This window comes from Sparus aurata, chromosome 8, assembly GCF_900880675.1.
Source record: "Sparus aurata chromosome 8, fSpaAur1.1, whole genome shotgun sequence".
NCBI classification, from domain to species: domain Eukaryota; kingdom Metazoa; phylum Chordata; class Actinopteri; order Spariformes; family Sparidae; genus Sparus; species Sparus aurata.
The window spans coordinates 14,163,463-14,188,752 of record NC_044194.1 but is presented as its reverse complement, the minus strand read 5'-3'; the positions used below and the strand labels follow the sequence as shown (position 1 = coordinate 14,188,752).

General features: G+C 41.1%; 2 protein-coding genes across 5 annotated transcripts; one reads left to right on the top strand and one right to left on the bottom strand.

The window, feature by feature from the left end:
• Positions 1 to 6,259: 6,259 nt before the first annotated feature.
• duox (dual oxidase) lies at positions 6,260 to 20,526 on the bottom strand. The gene is made up of 33 exons (XM_030425716.1): positions 20,469 to 20,526; positions 20,298 to 20,381; positions 20,025 to 20,189; positions 18,650 to 18,837; positions 18,320 to 18,521; positions 17,181 to 17,347; positions 16,762 to 16,825; positions 16,022 to 16,118; positions 15,762 to 15,852; positions 15,091 to 15,193; positions 14,675 to 14,847; positions 14,401 to 14,576; positions 14,170 to 14,288; positions 13,931 to 14,068; positions 13,713 to 13,826; positions 12,592 to 12,791; positions 12,146 to 12,331; positions 11,671 to 11,896; positions 10,733 to 10,826; positions 10,473 to 10,648; positions 10,276 to 10,345; positions 10,119 to 10,157; positions 9,356 to 9,534; positions 8,999 to 9,229; positions 8,815 to 8,914; positions 8,677 to 8,726; positions 8,460 to 8,587; positions 8,205 to 8,358; positions 7,875 to 8,107; positions 7,625 to 7,783; positions 7,361 to 7,516; positions 6,761 to 6,889; positions 6,260 to 6,660 (listed from the first exon to the last, which is right to left on the bottom strand). Exons 1-33 carry the CDS (start codon positions 20,524 to 20,526, stop codon positions 6,538 to 6,540), a joined length of 4,572 nt encoding a protein of 1,523 aa, XP_030281576.1. The 3' UTR covers positions 6,260 to 6,537.
• Positions 20,177 to 25,264, top strand: duox2 (dual oxidase 2). Of its 4 annotated transcripts, XM_030426658.1 has the most exons (10): positions 20,177 to 20,599; positions 20,876 to 20,957; positions 21,078 to 21,212; positions 21,623 to 21,801; positions 21,902 to 21,959; positions 22,053 to 22,187; positions 23,677 to 23,884; positions 24,000 to 24,214; positions 24,290 to 24,480; positions 24,821 to 25,264. In XM_030426658.1, exons 4-10 carry the CDS (start codon positions 21,655 to 21,657, stop codon positions 24,830 to 24,832), a joined length of 966 nt encoding a protein of 321 aa, XP_030282518.1. In that variant the 5' UTR covers positions 20,177 to 20,599; positions 20,876 to 20,957; positions 21,078 to 21,212; positions 21,623 to 21,654; the 3' UTR covers positions 24,833 to 25,264. The 4 variants fall into 4 exon arrangements, with proteins under 4 accessions (XP_030282518.1, XP_030282517.1, XP_030282516.1 ...); XM_030426657.1 differs by lacking the exon at positions 20,876 to 20,957; XM_030426656.1 differs by lacking the exon at positions 20,876 to 20,957 and having other exon boundaries at positions 21,000 to 21,212.
• The last annotated feature ends 26 nt before the right edge of the window (positions 25,265 to 25,290 follow it).

Genomic DNA, 25,290 nt, shown 5'->3' with positions numbered 1-25,290 from the left:
TCAACATATGCCCCCTTCAATTAAAATATGTCCAACTAGTTTCTCCCTCTCTGTCACTCCCTTGAAGATAATTTAGAACAACATGTCACAAACTCCACAGTTATTTTGGGTAAATCATCAGGGACTTACAAACGAAGGCTTGTGAGGCTCCAATCCACTACGTCTCGTGAACACAACAAACTTTTAAGCTGCCCCAGAGCAAGGCACCTCATTCCCAGCTGCTCCGCTCAGCAAACTGCTGATCAGCACTCTAAATACTCACCTACCTGGTTATTATTGCTCTGAATGTGACACCTGATTAGAGCAAGATTAAAACATTTTGTCATGGGCATTGACCCGTCGCATCGAAATGCCAGGCATCAACACATAATAGAAGGGAACAAGGGCATTTGAAGGGGAGCTTAATGTATTGTACCGAAAATCTATTCAAAAAAGAGTAATGCAGCACAAAGCAGCGTGACCTTGAATCTCCAGCTGCTGTGTGAGAGGATGGAGGGCGGCCTGCACTTTACCAGAAGAGGGTGCCATTCTATCAGTGAGTGCTGCATAGACGCTGGCAGGAAGTAATCAGATCCTTTACTGAGAAGTACACATGAGTAGAATACTATATTACAAGAAAATGTCCCACATCCAAAAGATTCAATGTAAGAAAGAGTATGTTTGATCAAGAAAATGAACTTCAAAGCTGTTTGGAGTACAGGCATGGTTTTGGGCTCTTCTGAATGGATATAAGCTGATTTTTATGTTATTTTTTTGTGCTTCTGGTATCATTCCATCGCAGTTTGAACGCACTGAACAATTTTTTTTTCACCTACATTTCTTTCATACAAAAACAAGCCTGCAGATGATTAACTGCCACATTAGCTGGAAAACACAACACGTCCTCATCATATAGTCTAACATGGTCCAAGTTCAAATTTAATAACAATGCCACTGAAAATAGACACTCAACACTTTAAAAAAAAGTGTGCCTGACGGATGAACTCAGGTTTGAGAATGAAAAATATGATATAGGAAGATTAATAAAATCGGTGACGTTGTTTTTGCAAATGAACTCTTCATTTCCCTGCTGAGTTGCAGAGGAGACAGTAACACCAAAAGTAAAATCTGTACTAAAAATGCTAATTTGGGGGAAATGCCTACTTAATTTGCATAAGTCAAGCTGCTGGAGTGTTACACTCGAATTGAGTGCACAGCCCATCTGTGACACTGCAGTCTCTTTATCACTTCGGGGCCACGAGGAATGATCGCAGAGACAGAAAACTGATTCAGTGGCATTTATTGTTTTTCACCTATTTTGTTAAAACAATTAAAGGAATATATTATAAAGATGTATCATTTAATAGTTTAAACACTAAGTTATCTGTGGGGATGGCGGTTTACAGCATCAACATTGCATCAGGTAAATCACCTAACAGCTGCTGATCCACAGGAGTTCTCTCATTTGTGGTCGCCTCCTTTTTTCTTTTTCTTTTTTATCAGTGGGCCACCATAAACCCATAAACCATGTTAAAAAGCTAGAACAAAAAGTCCTTATCTTATTGCCCAATCATTCCTTAATATTTCAGAGTTCATTATGAAATGCTTCAAATAGCTGCATGATTACACAATAGCTGTCTGATATAAAAGGTGGAAGTTATCAGGCGTCTGTGTGCACCTGTTCTGCTTCAGCATGTCAAAGATCACAGAGATGATGTTGCATAAACCTGAAGGCTGCTCTGTAAGAAATCAGTTAATCCTTATTGATCCAAGGCCGACGTGTTTCTACGAGAACCAGACTTAGTAGTGAATACCACATAAGAATGATTTTCAGCTGCACGTCATATTTTCTACAAAATGCCTCCCTTCCCTCTCTAACACAATGGATGTGTCAAGGTGACAAATGACTCCATGTTCACAGCATTCCCCTGCTGTGGATGGTACCAGTCATGGAGGGGCTCCCACTTGCTCAGTTGGTGGAGCAGGCCTCCATAAAAAGGCACAAAAAATACTTAAGAAAAACAATACTGGAGAGAATTGTGTAGCAACACCAATGTTTGTTTGCGTTTTTTCTAGAGTGTTTTTTTGCCTCCGACTTCAACAAGCTCAGAGACCCAGAAGTCGTCCTCACAGGCAGTATAGTGACAAATACACCGAACTTCACATGTGCATCAGGTGAAGTGGCTCTTTGAATGCGTTCTTTGTGCAATAACCTACCTGTGCATGGCACCTGAAGTATGGTTTAAAAAATACTGTTTTAAAATGTATGTGACTGTGAATGATGTGGTTCAAAACACCTTAAAAGTAGCTACTGTAAACATACGCCTACAGTACATACACACACACCTGGATTACTTCAGAGTTGTAGGACGACATGGACGGAATCCCTTCTTTCTGTGTGTGATAATAAACTGGAAAAATGTTCTTCTTGGAGTCCAGATCAATAGATATTGTATGACTTTGCTAACTGATGTATCACTATGTAATTGGGGGCTGCATTTAAGCACCATGTCCCTTTGTGAGTGTTGAGAAAGGTTTTTATTTTTATTTTTCAGAATAAACCAGTTAAAATAAAAAAAATATGTGCAGGAATGACTTTACTGAAGATAATTTTCATTGGGATCAAAGTAGCTGAAGTAGCTACAATCAAGATGCTCCCAGCAAGACCAACATATATTGTGTTTTGGTGCTGGTCTATGCTGGTTTTTCCAGGAGGGAAGCTAGGCTAGTTAGCTTTTAGCAGCAGTTGCACTTATTGTGATTTAATATTAAGTTCCTGTCTTCTTCATAATATAACAAACTCTGTTACTGAGAAATTATTTTTTCATCCAGGTTTCAGTAAATGGTGGGAAAATTAGCTTTAGCTAAAGCTAGCTCTCAAGCTAGGCTTAACTAGCCAGAGTGCAGTCATCACACTGTCAAGGTTTTCTTTTTTTTAAAGAAAATACTGCAGTCAAAATATCCAACAGGAGGTGCATTGTTATATCAATTTAAATCACTTATGAATTCGACATCGTGCTCAGGAATACTGAACATATCATCAGCCTACCTCTTCATTTATGTCCAGCGTCAACACTCAGTTCCCCTCTGGAGGTTATGTGCCCTTTATGTAGCCAGATCTAAAGTAAAGGTGTGGATGGTGGATGGAGTTGTGGAGTAGTTTTCATTGCTCAACCTTAACAATACCTCATAATTAGACGAGAGAGCTGAAGAAGTAACAGCAACAGATGTGTTAATACTGGTACATATTCCTGTGAGTTGAGAGTGCAGTTTCAATTTATTGTTTTTTAAAGTTTTGTGTCAAGTTAAATAGTAAAAGGCATTTTTATTTCATCTACTGTAATGTAATGAAATGAAGGTTTAACAGCTTATGTAACTATTGGACAGTCAGTCAACACCGTAGCCTTTCTTTTTTGTAACTGTTTCTGTAGCTGCTCTCTGTCTTTGCAAGCGAGTGGAGGCCACAGTTCAATTACAAATGATGACGATGACAATTTGTTATGTTGGAAGGTTTCAGACTGTGCTCCTGCCAACTGTGTGAATGATGTAATCCCTTTGTTGTATGAAAAGATTTCCAAATGAAGGTTTTAACCAAAATGCTCCTTCACTGATAAAATAAACAAAGGCTTATCAGTTATCAGTAATAAGTGGATATTTGATCATGAGTATGAAATCAGGCTGGATACTTGTTTATAATAGGCTGTCCTATTTGCTCTCCTATTATTCAGCTGAAGGTAACATTCTTGATATCTGTCCGCTCAACAGCTGGGCTCTTATCGGTTCTCTCATTACTGGCATATGGAGTTACACAGCAGTTTTGATTTGCTTGGATTTCTTGTAAGACGAGTCATGCAGTGATGTCAGCTATTTACTGACTTCACGGTTCAACTTCTGTTTGACCAGCTGTAATCAGCATGCCAGAACATTTATGGGACGGTTTAACAAGTGTCGGCAAGCTCCTGTTGACAAGGTAAATAACGCAGGAGCCATGTCACATAACAGGTGTCTGCTTTCTTTATAAGTCTTGCTACATGAACCTTAATCTTATTTGTTTCTGCGCCAATCTCTTTCCAGGGAATCAGAAGATTAGATAAGATTAGATTGATTTAAATGAGAGTATAATGATGAATAAATGGAGGCATCGCACGAAAGAGACGAGAACACATGAGACAGAACAGACTGAAGATAATACATTTTCATTTATGGTAGCTATAGCAGGAAAAGAAAGGGAATGTCATAGATTCCTAATAGACTTGATGGTAAACGAAGACTTCCTGCTTGCCACAATGTCACAAGGAAGATTTTTTCCATCGAAAATACCGTCCGAGAAAAAACACTCCTCCCTGGCCTCAGATGGCTGCACAATAAACTCTCTTGCCTCCTGCACAAAAAGAATCCTGCATCAGATCTGGAGACCCTTTGATCACTGATCTCCCACACTGACTGAGCACTTATATCCCATCTGCATTCAACACGACTTCTCAAGGAAAAACAGCTTTAGTTGGAAAAGAGTCACAGGATCAGTACTTTTATTCAGGCCAAGACAACAGGGAATCGAATCAACTCTGTTTGCCTCGGCCTGTGAAGCCAGCAGTACTCTTTCAAGTGCTAATCTGCTTTCCTGTAGTGAGCCCACTGATTTGTAGTGTTACAGAATTAATCATTTGGGCTTGTGATGAGAGGGCTTCAAGTTTCAAGTTTATTTCATTAATATGACACTTTAAAAACAAACAAGTTTTGCACCACAAAGAGTATCGGGCCGATATTCAGCTTTTTCCGACCATCAGTATCAGGGATTTTTTGTTGTTTTTGTCATTCTCCTTTATGTTTTAACAATAGATACCAGTATCAGCCCTGAAAAAGGCATATCGGTCGACCCCTGTCAGATGGTGTTCGGAAATGCCTAACAGGAGATGGTTTTGAGTTGGAAGAAACTGATCAAATACAGCGCCCAGGTTTTTAGCGTGTGGTCTGATGTAGGCGAGAAGGTGAATGAGGATCTGGGCAGTAACAGTGGTGTGATGTGAGGGGGTGAAGAGCGGTATCTCTGCATTTGACACAGTATTGTCGTTGAGTTACAAAGTTGTCGAATCAATCTCCTGACTGGCTAAATACATTTGAGTTTGCAAAATTCAATATAATTGCTTGTTCCGCCCTCATTACAGATGCTTATATAATCCTGTTCAAGGCCCATGACCCCCCTCTGCTCCTGTGGAGCTGCTCGGTGGCCACCAGGTCAGTGGTTGAACTGTGGCTGAACTGGGCAGCTGCCAGGTGTGTGTGTGTGTGTGAGTGTGTGTGTGTGTGTGTGTGTGTGTGTTTGTGTAACTGTGTGAAGAGAGAAGGGTGTTCCTGAAGGAGAGAGCATGCTTAAAGTGAAACCACTGAGTAAATAAACAAATTGAAGAAGAGATGAATTGTATAAATCAGCTTGCAGACTGCTCACTGTACATTTCCATATTGATTTTTATTCACTTTTTAAACGATGAAACGTTGAGACACTGCGTCGGTACAGCGGATGTGTTTGTTTGATAACCCACACACCAATGTCCAGAAACTGACATTCAAACAAAAAAAGACAAATACTTCTGTGGTCAATTTTTTTCTGCTCACTTTACAGTTTCGTGATATTGACTCATTTGATTAACTATGTGCATACACCCTTCATATCTTAAATGTGTTTGATAAGCAAACAAGCGTGTGCAACCCTTTGTTTTGGCACAGTGAAGTAACATTCCTACAGACCGCAGTCACTGTAGAAGGCAAATATCAAGTACAACTATGTCAAGTGCAGTTTGTCACAGATAAATGGGAAAGATGTATAGTAACAAACAATTCATCTCCCTGAAGAAAATCTACATTTTACACTGTTACGTCTTCGTCTGGGTGGAGGAGCTGTCCAGCTCATCACTCAACCAACAAATCAAATTTGGGAGTTTGAGTCAACTCAAGTGTGATTTTAGTCCAAGAGCTAGAAGCAGCAGAAGGAGCCGACAGCAGAATTTAGAGAACTTCCACTGCACAAAACCCCACAGGTCCTTACATAATCAGATGTCCTACAACAAGGACATCACATTAAAAGTACCACTGTTAGATCTCCGAGCTGAGTGTGGCACTGACAGTGTTTCTAACTGTGTTTGAGGAAGCTTCCTTCAGATATGACAGTGTTACAAATCAACTGTTAAAATGTTAATTTATTCATTCAAGATATTTCATACAAAAGCACAAGAAATCAATGACAAACCAAAGTCAGTCATACATTATGACAACAAAAGCACATACTAAACTGACAAACAATGACAGCTAACAAACTACAAATTAAAACATAAATGATGAAATTGATTTGACAGAAATTGTGAATAAAACCCTGTATTTGTATGATATATAATATATGAAATACGATGTCTCTTAGCAGTTAGAGATGAATATAACAATAACATTAATGAGTAGAGAATAAAGATGTGAAGAAGACACATTCACTTTACATGAGACAGGCCTAGACCGCTGCAGGAACTTTTATTCTCCAGAGGAAAGTGTCTCATCTCCCCTTCTGTTAAGTTAGAAGTTCTCATAGTGATGTATAAAATGAGCCTGATCCCTCTTGTTCATCTGCTGGCAAGCTTTCTCCACGTTCTTCGTCAGTCCAGGTGGTCCACAGCTGAACACGCCGATTTTACGCACCTACAGAGAAAAATTAGTTAAGTTAGTTAATTAAAATAATAAATGTGCTGGATGCAGTTTCAGACATCCAGGCAATACAAGATAGCTGTGCAGGACTGACCTCAGGGTGAACCTCCTGCAGCGAGCTGAAAAATGACACAAAGGGTGGACGGCCAAAGTGGGTGACGGACCGCAGGCCAGTGAAGAGACTGCGGTTCCACACCTTCTGAAAGTGACGCTCACACACATACTGTCGACACATGAAGACACAACAGGGGGAAATCATCAGTGGTTTTAATTTAACAATTTCTTCATTCACTCATTTCAATCTTAATATTATGTTTCCCAACTGCTAACTAACTACTAACTACTGTAAACTTCCCATTTTCATTCAGAGTTGCAGAAAAGTCTGAGGCACTCAAGAGGTTTATGAGTTAAAAAGCCTTTCTGCTAACCTATAAATGTAAGAACCCAAGTGAAGCCATTTTGTACTGTCCTGATGAAGGCCGTAAATGCTGAAACACATAGCCATGTTTTTACTATTGTTGTGATTCAACAGCCATGATTAATCAAAGCATTTTTAACTCATTACCCTCTTGAGTGTTTCAGACTTTTTCTATGGTTCTGAAAGAACAAGATCCCTAAACTGATGAGCAACAGAGGACACCATTTTCCTCGTCCGAGCAGTACTCTTTTTTATCATAGGAACTGAAGATCTCACCAGCATGGTGGTGCGGAGGTCAAACTTTTCGGCAACCTGAGTGATGTAAGTGTGGACTGAGACCAGCTCCAGCGTGTCCAACTCCTCCACCTCCCTGATGATGTCTGACACCCACTCAAACTGACGCTGTGTCCGTGTCACCCAGATGAAGTACACCTTCAAATAATCAGCCAATGTTAGAAGAGACTGTAAAATGAGCTTCTTGCACAAATACGTCATTTATCAAGAAGAAGAAATGTACACCAGGCTGAATTTAAGCAGCACCTTTTTACATTGGATCTTGGACTTTATGGAGGACTTGAACACCAGGTCTTTGAGGATGGAGGCGAATGGGGTGACCCCAATCCCTCCTCCCACCAGGACAGACACCTCAAAGTCAGTCCACTCCTGATGGCCCTCACCAAACGGGCCATCCAAGTACAGCTTAGGATGAAAAGAAAAAAAATCATGTAAAGACTATACATGGAGACACAGATGAAACCATTTACACACATAAAATAACGCTCTGACCGACCTTTGGATAGGATCCGAGCTCAATCAAGCTTTCTTCAGTGTAGAGCTCTCGGAGCTGGCTGGTCCAGGGCCCCACAGCCCGGATGTGCAGGCTCAAGGTCTCTTCGTGAGGGGCTGAAGTCAGTGTGAATGGATGGTACTCATCTGTGCCCAACATCAGGCAGGCAATGCGAACCCACTGGCCTGAACGGTACACAAAGCCCTGTGGTCGCTTGAACTCCAGATGTGTCACGCCTACAGATAGGGCAGCCAAGGAAAAGAGTGAAGCGTCGATGGAACAACTATGGAAAGGGTAATAAAATTTGATTTTTCGAGGAACTGTAAATGTCACCTGAAGGCAGCAGCTCAGCTCTGACCACCGGGATCTCCAACTTCTTCCTGCTCAAGCTGATTAGTTTGTCCAACAGGAAGAGCAGTGCAGGTGGGAGTAAATAAATGTAAAAACGAGGCTCTTGGATCAGGGCGTAACTGCCATGAATAATTGTCTGTTGGATGAAAACGAAAAAAAATGAATTAGACGATTCATAAAACTGCCACCTGAATGCAGAGTGCATTTAGGGTATTCTGAGTTCAGAAAAGTACTTACAAGGGTGTACACTACAATGTAGAGGTAATGTGTGATCCAAAACCCACGAAAACTGATGTGACGGAAATAGTGTGACGCAAAAACATACATAAATGCAAACACAAAGAGAAGCAAGACACCGGTCATTCCTAGGAAAGAGACAAAAAACATAAGTATAGCATAATATAACAAATAGCCCATGTAGCACTGACTGTCTGCAGTCTGTTTCCTGTGATACCTGGAACAGTTTCAAAGAACCACCACGACCACTTCATAGGAAGTTCTGACCTAAAAGGAAAACAGATTCGTAAATTAGCCAAAATAGCACAAATTGTACAAATTGCTGCAAAAATCTGGCAGATATTTCAGACATTACCCATTGTTTGAAAAGACTTTGGGGAACAGACAAGACAGGATGCTGAGATCGCTCACTGAGAAGATGTAGATGTTGACCACATGGCCCAAACTATGAACAACTGCAGTCAGGATAGAAACAGGAGTGAGCTCATGTGCATAAACATTGCATTACATTACAACTCAAGTTTCCATCATTTGAAAACCTGTAAGGATGATGGCAGTCATGGCCATGTTGCGATGGAAATCGATGGCAGCGTCAAAGGGGATGTATCGGTTGAGGAAAGTCTCTCTGCACAGCGTGATGAGGTTTCGACACACGGTGAGGAGCATGTAGGGAAACAGGAAGGAGATGGCAGCCGCCGTGCCACGGGAGACAGCGATGCCCACGACTGAAGTCTCAGGGAAGCCTGTAGTTTCGGCCTGCAAAGCATAGTCTGAAAACAATGTTTTAGCAGGTTGCACTCACACTGACCAGAGTCATACGAGGTAGAAAGGTAAAGAGAGACTACGAAACATTAACATGAGTAAGCAGCACAAGGAGACAAATGATTCTTACTCACAGTAACATCTTTCAAGGGCCACACCAGCTGCGATGCTGTAAACGATGATGAAGCAGACAATATGACGGCGATAATTCTCAATGAAACGTTTGAACTGCTGGATCTTCTGCTGGATCGGGTTCCTGATGTACTGCTCACGCTTTGGCTTCACATAGACGTTTGGAGTTCTGACAGTCGACCTGAAAATAATTGCTCAGATTATATTCAGTAAATATTGTGCGTTCTGTCTGTCATATAGCTGCAGGGTTACTGACCAGCAAGTATTGTAAGACAACAATCAGAACTAGAGCTACAACAATTAATAGATTAGTTATCAACTATCAAACTATAAACAACTATCTTAAGTAGATTCAGAGTAGCTGTTTTGGGGAAAAAAAGGTACAAATTCTTTACTTTTCACATCTTTTATGTAAATATTGTATCATATCGTTACTCTATAAGAGTAAAGGAAATCTCTTCAGTTGTGAGCAAAACAAGACATTTAAGAACATCATCTCGGGCTTTGGGAAACACTAATATTTCTCCCCATTTTCTGACATCTCATTGACCAAGCAATTATTAAAGAAAACAGTCAACAGATTACTCCTAATCAACAATGCAAACAATCTTTTGTCGAAGTCCTAATCAGAATCAATAATCCATCTGACAATGGTGAAAGAAAACATTTAGCAAAAAGACTCCAAACATCTTGTCTTTCGTATTATTCCTCAACCTTCATTCAAAAGTCATTTACAGGGATAGAAAAATTCAACAAGGAACAAACTTTTTCCGTCTTCGTAGCTCCTCTCCATACGTCTTGTTGCTGGGGATAAGTAGAAAAGTTGTACTGAATCATTGTTTGTATGTACAGTGACAAAGCAACAGTTGTTATATTTGTGATCTGGGTGAGTGATTACAGCCTGTGTGTCCTATTTTCTTACCTGTTAGCTGGACAGATGAAGGACACTCTCATGTCCCGACTTAGCCGCTTCCTCCCCGCTTTCTCCATCCCTACACACACACACACACACACACACACACACACACACACACACACACACACGCACACACACATTCATCAGATGAGGTCAGAGAAATGAGGATTAACAAAAAGTTCTTTGACAAAACTTTCTCCAACCTTTAACATTAAGTTGAGCGAACTGCAATTCCTTCTCGTGGTCCCGCAGGAGGAAATGGAAGTCCTCCCATGTGATTCTCTCCTTTTTATCAAAGCCTGCGGCCTGCATCATGGCCTTGATGCCGTCCTCTGCCTGGCTCTTTGACAGAGCGCCGTTGGAGATTTCAATGAAAGACCTGCAACACATCAAACAGGCTGAAGATGAACCATCAGATGGAAGAAAAAGATGCAGTCATGAAAAAAAGAGAAATCCATCATACCTGAGCATCCTGGCAAATTCTTCTTTTGATAAGTAACCGGTTCCACCAATGTCATTCATGGAGAACATGAGCTTGGATTTCTCCTCAGAAGACCCTGTTTACACAAACACACAGTATCATTAATGTCACAGTGTAAGACGAGACTTATTACTGGTTTATGATTTTGACATTTTAAATATCGGACCTGACATTCATGCTCATTCTTAGCTGTCGTAATCTACATAACATCAATCTATGAAAACCTGTCATGACACAGATTTTTCTTTACTTGATTTATTAATGGATTTCATGAAGTGTTTTGTACATTTAATTTTATTTGCATTTCCTTCTGTGGACAAAAGTAGTATTACCAGCATCTCAGCTAAGGGTCTTGATCTGGCTAGCAAATGCTCTTGTTGTAAAAGCAAGTGAAAGAAGGAAGCAACTTCTTTTTTAAGAAGGTCCTTCCTTCTTTTTTTTAACACAGCTGTTTGCAGGATGCATGCTGTAAGATTAATGTCTGTAATGTGAAGGTGGTCAAACATGTTTAAGTGTCAAACCACCAGATTACAGAGCAGCTTCCTTCATCTTCAGCAGGCAGTAAGAAAAAGTATACTGACTATACAGAAACAAGCAAAGGTAATCTCCTCGCTGATGGCCTTGTTTGTTTGTGTGGGCCATTTAGAGGCATCTGACTGTTTCTTAACCTGTAAAAACTCCTTGCATTATGTTTAATATGAATAAATAAATTGGATATAAAAAGGAAATTCCTCAGCTTTAAGCAAAAAAACTAAAAACATTTGAGCATGTTTTGCTCTTTACATTAAATCTGAAACAAAAACCCTCAAAACAATTTACACCATCCACCTGGAATTTAAATCCTTCGCCTAAAGCTGATCATACATTTTATAATTTTACATTTAAAGTGCTTGGATGACAGCTACAGTCCCCTGGAGTACCTTTCATAAAGATAACGATCACATCAAGAAACTCTTGAAAGGAGAGGTAACCATTTCCATCTTTATCGGCTAGTGTGAACATGGAGTCCACAAATAAGGAGTCAGACTTGAGGCCCAGTGCACCAGCAAACTCAGACGCTGTCAGCTCGCACTGGAGAACCTCTCTGGCTTTCTTGCGGGAAATGCCACTCATGTCTCCGGCGTCACACCTCTCTATCTCCAAAACCTGTGCACCAGAGAGACAGTGTCATTATTTCACCATAGTGTCATCAGTAATACCTCCGACGTGAACTGAGGTTACTGTATGTCCATCATGGATGAGCTCACCATTGAGACCAACAATTAGTTCTTTTGGCGGGAGGTCCGACTTAATTTGACCTCAAACAAGCATTGACGACATTTTGTGGCCGAGCTTAAAGCTGCTACCGCTGTGACAGAGCGGAGGATGAGGTAATCATCCAGAGGCTGACTGTACCTTAGAGAAAGCGTGCCGAATGAAAGTTTCCACAATCTGAGCCCTCTGCTCTCTGGTTAAAGCCTCCTTCAGCAGTTCCTCCTCCCTCATCTCCTTCACTCTAATCTCCTGTGCGATGCCTGTCACCCCCAGACGTAGGTGCTTGACAAATTCCGCACGTTTGCTCTCGTCATCAAAAAACAGCACCTGGACGTGCAAACAGGGAGCATCAGTAGATTAACAGGATTGGAGGGAGATGGAGATCAGGTACATCTGCAGAATCTTGCTGGCAACTGCAACTTCATGGCAGAAATGAGAAGGTTGGATGTGCTCAAACTGCAAACAAGCTTAAATGTGAGCACAGAATTTGGTTTTGTAGATGAACACAGCCTAAAAGCATTCCTTTGCTCTAACCTGAATCAGAGACTAATTGTGCAAACCATCCCCTCTTATTTCCCTCTACTCACCAGGTCGTACTCTTTTGATACTTTGAGCAGAAGAGCTTTATGATTACGGTTGTTGGAAAGAAGGATGTCCAGTTGTTCCTGGTTGGCCAGATTGAGGCAGCGTTGAGCGGCACCAGATCTGTCGTAAACCTGCAGCCTCTTTTCATCAACCTCAACGCTGACAGGATGTAGAGGTTTTCTACGGCCCTGCCACTCATAGGCTGGAGACCAAAATGAAGGTGAGATGTAAGACATGCTTGGGGATGAGGATAAATACAGGTATAATAAAACAGGAACTACCACTAGTAGAGAAAATAGCAAAGCGATTTTGGTTTCGTTCACCTCCACTGATTATCAGTTGAGCTCAGCTTGTTACCTCTAACAAGCAGATTACAGTTTCCGTTTGGTTAGTTTGTTTCTTAGTCTGCAGGATTACAGGAATACTACTGGCCCGGTTTTCAATTAACTTGCTGGAAGGGTGTAGAATGGGTCAAGGATGAAGCACCCATTGCATTTTGAAGTGGATCTAAATCAAGTGTCAGACACACAAATGATTTATCACCATCGTCAATATCGTGAGGTGGGTCCTTTGGCCTTGGCGGAATAAACGCCACGCACCGTAAAATCCAGCAGATGCACGTAACGTTCAGTAAAGACAAAACATTGCCAATTGTAGAGATACGATGACTCCATATGCCACATTCAGGGATAGACGGCACATGTAGTTGCTTAAACCTCATACAGAAGGCAGTCGTTATGGAGCATTCTGGGACAGTGGTTTCATGGGAGAACAAGTACAACTGTAACATCACCACAATCGTTACAATGCCAAGGTGTGGCTACAGAGTAGATGCACACTTCCTTCTGCACAGTGACATAGTTGGTGTAGTTCGCAAGAAAAAAAGTAGTAGTAACTGTAAAGAGACATTGCTGTTGAGTTTTTCACATGTTTTTGGTGCTTTGAGCCGAGCGCCATCGAGGTCTATTATATTCAAGATAGGGCAGACACCTCTACGGCTAATATCTCCAACACTCTGCAACTCACACCAAAACAATCCAGATGGATAAAAAGCACTACAGTATGAGGAAATATAAGCATTCATGATCTTGGGGTGAAAGGTCCCTTTGAACAGATGTCATACCGGTGATTCCCACAGCTGGTCCCTCTGTTCTGTCACCAGCTTTTCTTCTTCTCTGGAACTTCTTGTACCTGTACTTGCGGAGATATGCCACCATACAAGCCACTAGAAAACTAACTGTGGAAGTAAAATAAACATGAATGAAATAAATTAACTGCCGATAAATGATATCAATATTATTGCTGTGTCAAAAGAGATGGACTTGTGATTTTGACACTGACCAACAGGAAAGAGGAACAGGACAATGATAAATATCCCAAAGCCAGCTTGGCTTCCATCAAAGTAATCAAGTTTGGTAGCATTAGTGCAGGGATAGAGCATTGATGCATTCAGCTGCGTGGGTTGAGCACAAGGGTCACCTAAAGCAACAGAGAAAATTGTATTAATCCATTTTGAAATATATTACTGGTTCTAAATAAATCCTTTTTTTATTAATCAAATACACGCGTCACGTTTTTACCGTCATGCCAGAAAAACACATTATCTTGTATATCAGAGGCTTCTGCACTTGTTACTGCAATAAGGACGTCATGAAAGGACACATTGCGGATCATCTGGATCTCCTCATCTGTGAACAAACTGGAAAACACAACTACAGTAAGATGACATGTGACATTAATATGAGATCAATCACACAGTAGGGTCAGATGCAGCTATTTCTATTTTTAAAGTCCTTCAGAGGGGAGCTCACCCATTCTGTTTGTTCTCGAACCAGAAGCGGTCTCCGTTTCTCATGCGTTCAAACTGGTCCAGGATTATGGCAGAGAAAACTGGACCCGGACCGTCGAGAGACTCCAGCAGTCCTCCGGGGAAGAGCTCCAATTTTGAGATGTCCCTGCTGTACAGCGCTGCAACATCCTGGAGCAACTGTTGGAACAGAACACAAAACAACCTTAATTCACTGGACTACTGTTCAACTTTTTTATGCCTTTCATGTTCGATTATTCTCTGACTCAAGCTTTTACCTGTGGGTTTGTGCTGTTGAGCTCAGGATTTATCTCTTCAAACGTGTTGATTGGAGGCAGATCCAGAGCTTTTCTGACTGCAGTGTAACTACGGAGGCCAAAGTCTCTTCCTCTTTGGACCGTCATGGCCACCAGATCTGTCCGGGTGAACCGTAGGGGTCCGTACATGAAGTCTGTCAGGGAGCAAATCAGATCGGAGTGCTGAATATTCATTGATGCCTTCAATAACTGTGAATGAATGTTTGTGCAGAGTGTTTGTTGTAAATTTCTACTTTATATTTTCAATTGCTTGATTTTCGTGGTATGAATACTCTTTTCTTCTAAATTCTACAAGTTTCTTGTATATGAAAAACCCATTGGCAATAGACTTAAATTCTGATATTTGATATAGGTAATGAAGAAGAAGGAATAAACACCTCTCAGGTCCTCCACAACAATGTTATCTTCTCTCTCTGCAATCTGGGATGCCATGCCCATGATGAGGTCGTCTACGTCCTGGCCTGTCTTCACATTGAGACTCTGAAAACAAAATTACAAAGGCATTGAAATATAATTTACAGATCAATACTTAATGTATGTCCTCAATCTAATGGGTTTCCTTTCAAAACACACCAGCTGTCTTACAGTCGTGGCTAACAAATATGTCCTCTCGTTTCTGCTCAGAGACACACAGTGGTTTACTTTCCTGCCTCTGATGCCACGAAGATCCTGGGTCAAATCCTGCAGGAGCTTTTTTCTGCTGCTCTCCCTCTGTACTTTTCCACTGTCTCCATAAATAAACAATTGTACTAAATGTGACTTGGCCTGTTCTCATTTTAAAAATCATTATACTACGTGCACTTTTAGGTAGCCTTGTGTAGGTTTAACGTTTGTGTAGTCTTAGGCTGTTTTTGTGCAGTTGCTCTAAGTAGCACCATGGTCCTGGAGGAACATTTGTGTGTCACTGTGTACCAGCTGCATATGGTTGGAATGACAATCAGGAGGGTCTGCAGTGTAAGTTGGAAATGGTATTGTGGTGATAAACACAAGTACATGAATGAAATAATAAAGATCTTCCTTTCACTCTTATGAAAATGATCATGTATACCTGACGTTTCCAAAAGTTGTTACAAAGACGCATTGCTGGTGATAAGCTGCCATCTATGTTGACAATCTCCCGAAAATGGCAGGTTCTGTTTCTGTAGGAAAAGAGAGAGCCAGTGTGGAGGGTTTTATTTCCAGCATTTAGAACATACTCTGTTCAAGATGGTGTCTGACACTGTTCAGAGCAGCACTTGATAATATTACATTCTACTAAAGTCTACTGAGGGTAATGAGCTTTGGCGTTTCACAATGTGTGAACAGTACCTCATGTAAACACCAGGTGGGGCCATAGTGATGCCAAATCGTATAGCAGCAGCCTGAAACTCAGGAGAAATCCCTGGATCAACAAACTTCTGGTAACCTGTGTGGTAGCAAAATGTGTGATTACCCTTCACTTCGACTATTATTGTTACCTTTTCACCTTACACATTATTACAATCCATTGTTCACCTTACGTAATGACATTATCTTTTTGACCAGAACACTCTGGTGTGCAGAGTGCTGACCTTTCAGCTGAACTAGATTGACTCTTTTATTCTCTATTTTTCTGTTATATAATACGAAAGAAAATCTTGTGTTGATCCATCCTTTATTTGTTCACTTCTCTTCAAAGGGAAATAATCATTTCGACCCAAACCTGCATACAGATAAATCTGAACATGATACAAGACAGCAGAAAGGGAACAAAATAAACTACAATTCTCAGGCACCCAAACAGCCTATATCATCATTCAAGTGGTCAAAGTGAGGCAACAAAAGCAGTATAGCTGTGAAAATGAGGATTGGTTGAGTTGATGGTCTCATCTGACCAGAGTCCCTTTAACTTTCTTCATCTGTGGTTGCTTATTCAGCAGAAGAAGGAGATTCAGGGTGACGTTTTGCTGACGGAGCACATAGCTGTCAAACACCACCAACGACAGCTCACCCTCACCACAGCTTGTGGGCACCGGTGCATTACCTGTTCCCCTCCACTTGTACGCACACGCACTCTGGATGATTCTTACCTGGATAAGGAGGAAGTGTTTTGTTTCCAAGATATGCAGGCAGCCATTCGTAAAGAGCAATATTCTGTGTGGAGAAAATACGACGGTATAAAGTTATGGTGGCTTTTATTGAGTGCATTTGATAATAACATATCAAGCTATGCAAGCTGAATTTAAATTGTTTGTTTATCTATATAAATATAAAACTTGTTATTTTGGATTTCATATAACAAAAAATATTATTGATTGTAAAAAGCAGTAAATAAGTAAATAATATGTAGGTTCTGGACAGGTCTTGAAGAGGACAGACTTCAACAAATCAATTTCATCCATAAAATCACGACCACCTGGTGTTGATGCAACCCGGTTCTTCTTTCCAGAGTGCAAACTTAATCAGCACCTGTGCAGCGAGAGGATTACACGGAAAATTTTCCCTCTACCTGGAATGTGGCCACGACGGTCTTCCTGGCGTTTTGAAACAGCTTTTCGTCTGACCACTCTTGGTGTTTCTCATGCAGTTTGGAGGCGACATAATTGTGGTAGCGAAACCAGATAATCCCCTCTGCTGCCGTGAACATGTTCTCATTGGCCCAGGCATTTCCCAACACTGACAACAGAAAATAGCACAAATGTTAGTCTTATATCTTAATTCTGCTTTTCGATCATAAAAATGAAACACCCCTATATCTACAACACCATTAACAGAGAATAGGTTGTACATGTAATGTTTTAATGCCTGCCATGTTTTAATAACTGCCCCAAAAAACACAAATATTCAGTGTCACGCCCCCATTACACTGATTGATGAGTCTCTTTAACCACTAATGGGATGATAATTTGGCTGTTTGTTTTCATGGAGGTGACAAAGGAAGTGTGACAACAGTAGATCCTCGGTCTCCGCCCCAGATAATAACTACACACCTTTAACAAAACAAGCAACAAAACACTGGTTTTGTGACACCTTTGTGGCATCCCCTATGCTATAGAGAGAGGGATTTACTGCGGTGAGCGTAACAAGCCATTTACACAATAATTAAAGAGTCATAGCACACGTCAGGCTGGGGCCTCTTGTGACTCAGACACACATGCTGCAACCCTGATTAAGAAAGCCGTGGGAGAAATTATATTGCATAAAAATTCTTGCAGGTTGTTTTTTTTTTTCGATTGGGTGAATATTGCCACACACAGATACCAGATTGTTTAAAGGTATAGGTCACCGAAACAAACACTGACACATATTTAATCTGAATGGAATCTAGGCATCCGAATAGTTTCAACATTACGTAGCAACATCAGTTTCCACATAGAATGACAAGTGGGTCATTCTGCTTGGAAGAAGATATTACTCGTCTCTTATCTCTGAAGCAACTTTTGAGGCTTTAAGGGTGATAGGTAATATCAGTGACCTATTTTGAACCCGAGCCAACATTAATCATCGGCACACAATAGGAGTCAGTTTAGTGCACCTGTCTGCTTCAGCTCCATCAAATACTTATCAAATTCTCTTGTTGGTATAAACCTCGCCTTCTGCTACTATATGTACATTAACCGTATAAGTATAAGGTATAAAACGTCTCACCATAAAGACCCTGAGGTCCATGATCTCCTGTGGAGGGGTCTGCAGCGCTCCACATGAAAGTGTGTCCTGTTGCCTGATTTGGCATGTTCCACTCAGAGCCTGAAGTCAAGAGCCCTCCAGAGAAGCTTCTCAGGGAGTCAGACCAGGACGAGGAAGGGCCGTAGATGGAGCTGCCATCTATCCATGCTGTCACCAAGTTAACCTGCATTATATTTGTTTCCCTCACATTAATGCACTTTAGGAGAGGAAAATTATATTCAACATGGTATAATGTGACCGCTTAAACGGTTACTTCACATTCACTGTTTGATAAGAATCAATCATCAGCACCTGTGTGCGAGGGTTACTGGGACTCTGGCCAGACTCTTTGTCCCACACTCCTCTGTGGAAAGGCAGCAGGACTTTTCCGGTGGCAGCGGGATCGAAGACAGGGTCACCTTTTGGGACCGGGATGTTCATGAACTCAGGTGGACATGCAGCAGGTCGCGAATCAAAAACTTCAAAACTAACATGGTAACCTGAGAAGGAAAAATAATTATAAGTCATCAACACAAAAGACATTTACTTGGATCCTGAATGCTGTTTTTTGTTTGTTTTCTGGCTTTGCTTAGAGTAAAATGCTAAATCATAGACACAAGAAAGTTCAATCTTTACTTAATTTGGTTTATTTTCAACCAATATCATCAATAGACTGATATCAATACCAGCAACATCTGACATAGGACCGGCAAAATGGTGGATTGCAATATGAGGTGAGCTATTCACACTGGTTTGAATGGGCGCCATCTGGTATCTAGTTTCTTCTGTACTGCTAGACTTGGTCCCCCCAGGAAGAGTGCCAGGCCTTGAAGCCAACTTTTGTAAGCCAGACTTTTTCCCATAAGCTAACATTGTGAAAGAAGCGACTTTAAAGCCCTGGATAATTTTTTTTTGCGTCACAACCCTGCAAATTGACTGGTTTGACTATCAAAAGTTAGCCGATTGGTCCAATACAATTCTTAAAGTCTAGCCGAGCCACAAGGTTAAACTATTTCATTTTTGTTCAAGTTAGCCAGGTGTTAAACCAGAAGTTAGCTGGCTTGGTTGATGGAAGCCTCCTCAGGAGGAGCGCCATTCTCTGAAGCCAGTTTTTGTAGTGGCCAAACAGTGTTATTACAACATCATGTGATCCACTGCGGCCCAAACTAATTTTAGAAGTCTATTTTTTTTTAGTTTTTAAGTCTAGAGGAGCCGCACGATTCAGTTATTTTGTCCTTATTCAAGTTAGCCGGGCGCTAAACTGGAAATTAGCCGGCGGAAGTCTTTCCAGCACTTTTCATTTGGAGTTCAAGAGGTGGTCAATTCTTACATATTGCACCTTTAATGATGAAAGAGCTGAAATCTCTCTCCATTTTATCTCTAGGAAGTTGGTAGCTTAATATGGCCGTTACATAAAGAGTTAAACGATAGCCTACCTTTTAATTGTACACTTTGTGTGGGTGTGTGTGTGTGTGTGACACTTCCGGCCAGTTACCTTTCAAAATAAGAGTCCCGGATATACCGGTTTGAACCGTGTAAAAGCATAAAAGAGGAACTTGAATATATCCAGATGGCATGTGGCTTAAACTATTTTCATGCCACTCAATAAAATAAGTTACACAGGTGAACACTGATATATTATTATAAGTATTTTACTTCAAAGCAAGAAAATGTATGATATATTTACCAAAGAAGACAGAGAGGACGGTCTGGTTCCGTGTGGACGGCAGACCGGACGGCCCCCCGGTCAGCAGGCTGCTCAGGTTGCGGACGTTGGGCAGGATCGGCTCCTGGACCGGCTGGTACACCCCGTCCCAGTAACGCGCGGGCACGAGGCGCACAAGGTGAGAGCCTGCGCGGGCACAATCACAGTCCGGAGGGTGACCTAGGTGTGCTGACAGGCTGGACTGTGTGTGTGTGTGTGTGTGTGTGTGTGTGTGTGTGTGTGTGTGTGACTGACCCACTGCTCCTCGCCGGGGGGATCCCAAACTGTTGTACCAGCCGTCAAAGCGAGGAACTTCCCAGGTGATTTCACAGCGGGTACCTGGTCGAGAGACGGTTCAAACTTCAGGCTTCCTACTTTAATTTCAACGTTAAACGAGTCAAGTGACTGAACATGCAGTCAACTCACATTCACTGAAACAGAGCACCAGAGCACAGATACTCCAAACCCAGTTACGCAAATCCATTGATGCGAGAGATGCTCCTCGGCTCAGTCTTCAGCCAAGAGGAGTGAAGGGCTTCAGAAAAGACAAGGTGGAGGTAAGAAGCATTTTTACTATTTACTGTTTCTATAAACTTTCCAAATAATCCACTGTGTCGTTTAGGCATTGATTAGAAAGAAAAGCAAGGGGAAAACCAGGAAGTCTTAATTCTACAGCAAAAGTGACTTAAACTAAAAAAAAAAAAAAACTTTGGCACTGCTCCTTTTAATCATGTATGTAACCTGCAGACATTCAAAGACAATTTCCTGGCTTCTTTAATAATATATATATATCTATCTCAATATTTCCTGTATCTGCTATTCTGTAAGAGAAGATGAATCAGAGTCTTACCTGCTGTAAGTGAGGCTGAAATGTAGTGCAGAGGTGGTGCAGCAGCAGCGGCAGCACAATTGCAGGTGAGGGATGGTGCAATACTAAAGCCAACATATGTTGCACAGCTTATCACAAACAGCATGTGACCTGTGTTGCCCGAATGGGAATGGTCACCATCTCTGGCTCACACCTCTTTCCCGAAGATTTCCAGTGAATGCATCCTCCTCCCCGGTGACACAAAAGGGACCGATGGTATAAAAGAAGTGTATGTTCCCCTCTGCATTCACACTTCACTTCACTTCATCTCTCCTTCAGGTCCTCGTCGTTCAACTTTTCAGGTGAGAAGGGTCTTCGTTTTTTTTTTTGTTTTTTTTGTTTTTTTTTCTCTGTTTGATTGATTGTTTTTTATTTTAAGCTTTTCTTTTCATTCAGACAGATCAGCTTGGAGCCATGTCAGCTGCAGCCACTTTACATCACACTGAATTAAGTGATCACATGGATGTATAGAATTGCATCCTTTGTGCATTACACCTCTCATTTTGATTCTTTGCAGCAAGGATACGCACTGTCAGGGCATCTTAGGTGGTACATAATTCAGACATGGTTGTGCTTAATCACCTGCCATGTTTCACGGCAGTAATAATGTCCCATCCCTTATCTGCCGCAAGGAACAAGAGCTGCTATCTCTGCATCTGGAGGAAACTGAGAACCCCGCCACTAACACTGTCTTCTCTGTTGCACTGTCTAGTCTCAGGTGTGTCGGTAAGATCAGGAGCTAAGATGACTTTCTACGATGACATTTACCCATTCTACATCCTACAAAGGACCTCCTTCATCTTCAGTGGCCGCTTGCTCACCATTATTCTGGTCTTCCTTGTGCTAGCAGTCAGTCTTCTTCTCATTCTGCCAGGGATACGAGGGAAGTCGGTGAGTGCAAACCCATCCGATAAGCTGTTACTGCACTGGTATCACCAAACCTCAGAACTGTCTCCTATAATTTTGATTCTGTTCTCTCCCTTCCTGACAGAGGCTGTTCTGGATGTTCAGAATAATCATCAGCTTGTTCATAGGTGTGGTGATAGTGGGTGAGTTTTGTATCCTTATCATTGCTGTTGAATTATGACGATTTTTCCCTTTCCTGCTCCAGCCGCTCACCTTCGTGCCATTTTTCCCTGCAGCGCTCAACTTCACCAACGACTGGGCCGAGGCCAGAATGACCACTAATGCCACCTACAAGTCTTTCAGCAACGCAGTGGTTAACGCTGAGATCGGCTTGCATGTTGGACTCTATGGCATTAATGTTACACTGAAAGGTGAGTCACTGTTGCTGAAGATATGTGTGTAATGCACTCTGTAACACTTGCTAGTTGCTTATAAGAATGTATATTAGTAGTGTAGTGGCTCTTTGTTAGTCATTATTAAACACTTATTGTGCATGAACATATACTATAACTACTATATAGTAATAGAATTACTGCTTATTGATCGTAAGTAAGAAGGTGTACATGAATTGTGAACCTACGGTAATGTGCTTTGCTCAGTATGCGGGTAACACTCCTTGTAATAAGTATTAGTTAATGGTATTAGGTAATAGTTCCTTATGAGATTCTTATTAAGATTAATAAGACTATATAAGCGTTAAGAATAGCATCATAACATTTATTGTTGTTGTAGGATCTTTGTAAGCAGTTTTTAGATTTGACTTATCATTGAAGTAAATATTGATTACACAGTGTAATGGTAGTAAATAACAAATAACACCATCCGGGTAAAGATGGTCGCCTATAAACCTGGCTTTCACTATGCTATTCGGTCTGCCCTCCGTGACAGAGTATTCTCGCAAAATATGTTGCGCCAACACAAAGGTTGTTCAGAGCACAAAGGAAGCAAGTCAGGCATTGTGCAACCAAAAAAGGAAGAGGTATTGATTTTCCAGGTCACTATCCACAGGTTACAGGGCAACAGCTAGAATAACTGTGGAAACAGTACGCTACAAAAGAAAAAGCACCTCGCTGATGGAGGAGGCTGCCTTTGCCTTTTCGTAGCACTGAGATCGGGTTTTTTGTGCTAATTGGGTTTTTTGTGGTAGTTTTTTTTTGTTCTGGACAGTAGCAAGGCAGCTAGCGGCGGCAATGTTGCACGATCTTTGAGTCAGCGGCATCAACAGTAATGCCACAGAAAATCGCTAGGAGGGGTGAAAGCTGAAAAGTTGTCTATATCCGCTTTATGATCCTTAATAAACCTATGAGTTTCTTTTAATGTAAATAACTGTTTTACCAAGACATTGTAATGCTATTATAAAGGTTTATTAAAATCTTGATAAGTGATTGCTTTCCCTTACAAAAAGGTCAGCCTAATAAGTGAATATTTAACTTAATTGTTAACATCCTAGTAGTGAATACAGTCATGCAGAATAAGACATTAATAAAAACTTTGATAATGACTAATAAAGGGCCAATATGCTTCTTTTATGTCATTAAAAAGTAAAAGCTACTAATCCAATTTGTTGGATAAAGCTAATTTTTATCTATTTTGTATGAGAATTTAAGGTGCATCGGTACACTAGAATAGGACTCAGTAGAGTGAATACCTACGCTAAGGTCCACATAGACTTTGGCGTGGGAGCTATGAAATTATACTCACTCATAGATAGCAGCCACCTAAATACACCAGCGTTTCTTTCATAAAGATCCATGCATTATTCCCTGAGAAACTAGTTTTTGTGTAATCCTGCTGACAATCCAACCAACCAACAAAAAGTACGCAGTTAAAAGCGTAAATATGTTCTCCTTTCTGTCTCAGGGAAGCCTGTCGTACAGTTCAATGAGACCATTGACTACAATGAGATGTTCAGCTGGCATGACTCCATTGAAGAAGAGTATGAGGAGGCTCTGGAGAAAGGTTTACCCAACCCCATCCTGTACATCGCTGAGAAATTCACCCTGAGAAGCCCTTGTGGACTCATCTATCAGTACAGATACTCTGGACGATACGCCTCTGCAACCCTCTGGTAACAGAATGGATTTATTTACTGCGAACGGTTTGAAGTTGTATTTATATTCTGTCAGTTTCAGCCCACAACCATTAAAAGTAGCAGGAGTTAAAATGGCTGCACTCGTTCACAGGACGGCGTTTTGCTGCTGGTTGCTCGCCAACATCCTCTTCTGCATGCCGGTCATTCTGTACGCCGGGTACATGATGTTGGCGACCGCTGCCTTCATCTTCTTCTCCATGGCCTCCTTTTCCACCATCATGAATGTGCCACAGTGTGTTTTCTCCATTGGAGCTGACTCCTTTGAAACTGAGTACAGCCATTCATTCTGGCTGGCTCTGGCTACAGGTAAAAATAAGAACCTGCAAATTAAATTCTCAAGTTGATGTGGAGTGATTTCTACTAACTGAAACTGATTTCCAGGTGTGCTGTGCACCATTATCGGGATTCTGGTGGTGATGCTTAACTTTCTTGTACCGGAGAAGATAAAGGAGGCCTTCAGCGTCGGCGTGGACAGTTATGAGGATGAGGACGTTTCATACGGGGAAGGCTACCTGAATACAGTTTTCCTTGATGGAGTGACGATTTCCCCAACAACATCAAAATTCAGATCGGTAAGTTGGTCCCACTGAGAGGGTAATACTTCCTTTTGACAATCATCACAGTAAGTTATTGCTGCTAGTAAATGGAGGAATCCTTCATTTACAAGCAGCAACAGTGAATTATTCATTCATTTTTATGAACATCTGGGAAAACCTGACGTATTGACATGAATTGCTGCGAAACACATATTCAGTTCAGTGTGACTAATGCAGTTTTAATAAAGGATGCAATATTAAAATAAAACCACAGTTTTCTGAATCCTGCTGCACTTTTCTGTTCATATATCATTTAAGGAGGTGTTTTCCACCCTTGCTGCTTGTTGACTGAGATCATTTTGTTTCTGTGTTTTAGGAACATATATGAAGTCTTCTGCGAGCTTTTCCAGCCAATACTTGAAGATTTTCCTCTGAATGTGTCACAGATGTAGTGTCAAATTTCAAACCAGTTTTAAGTAACTATATGAGCCTGTAAGTGTTATGTGTTATATTGGTGGTTTAACTGTAAATAGTTGTTCATTTGTGAAGTTCACTGTCATAGTGCAGTAGTTTGTAAGTTGTATGGGATCCATACAATGTGTATATACACTGATCAATATCTATTAGGGGTTCGTCATTGTTCAAGTCTTTTTTTCATTGGAAATGAAAGATGAGACATAATAATTGTTAGTTTGATGTCTGATTACTTTGACATTTGATGCAGCGCCTGCACAGCATCGCCATGAAAACAGCCCATGGTGTAATTTATGCACACTTTCTGATCGGCGTCAGTGGATAAAGTTTCCTTCTTTCACAGCTTCTGAGAGGCAAATAAATGTGAAAAAC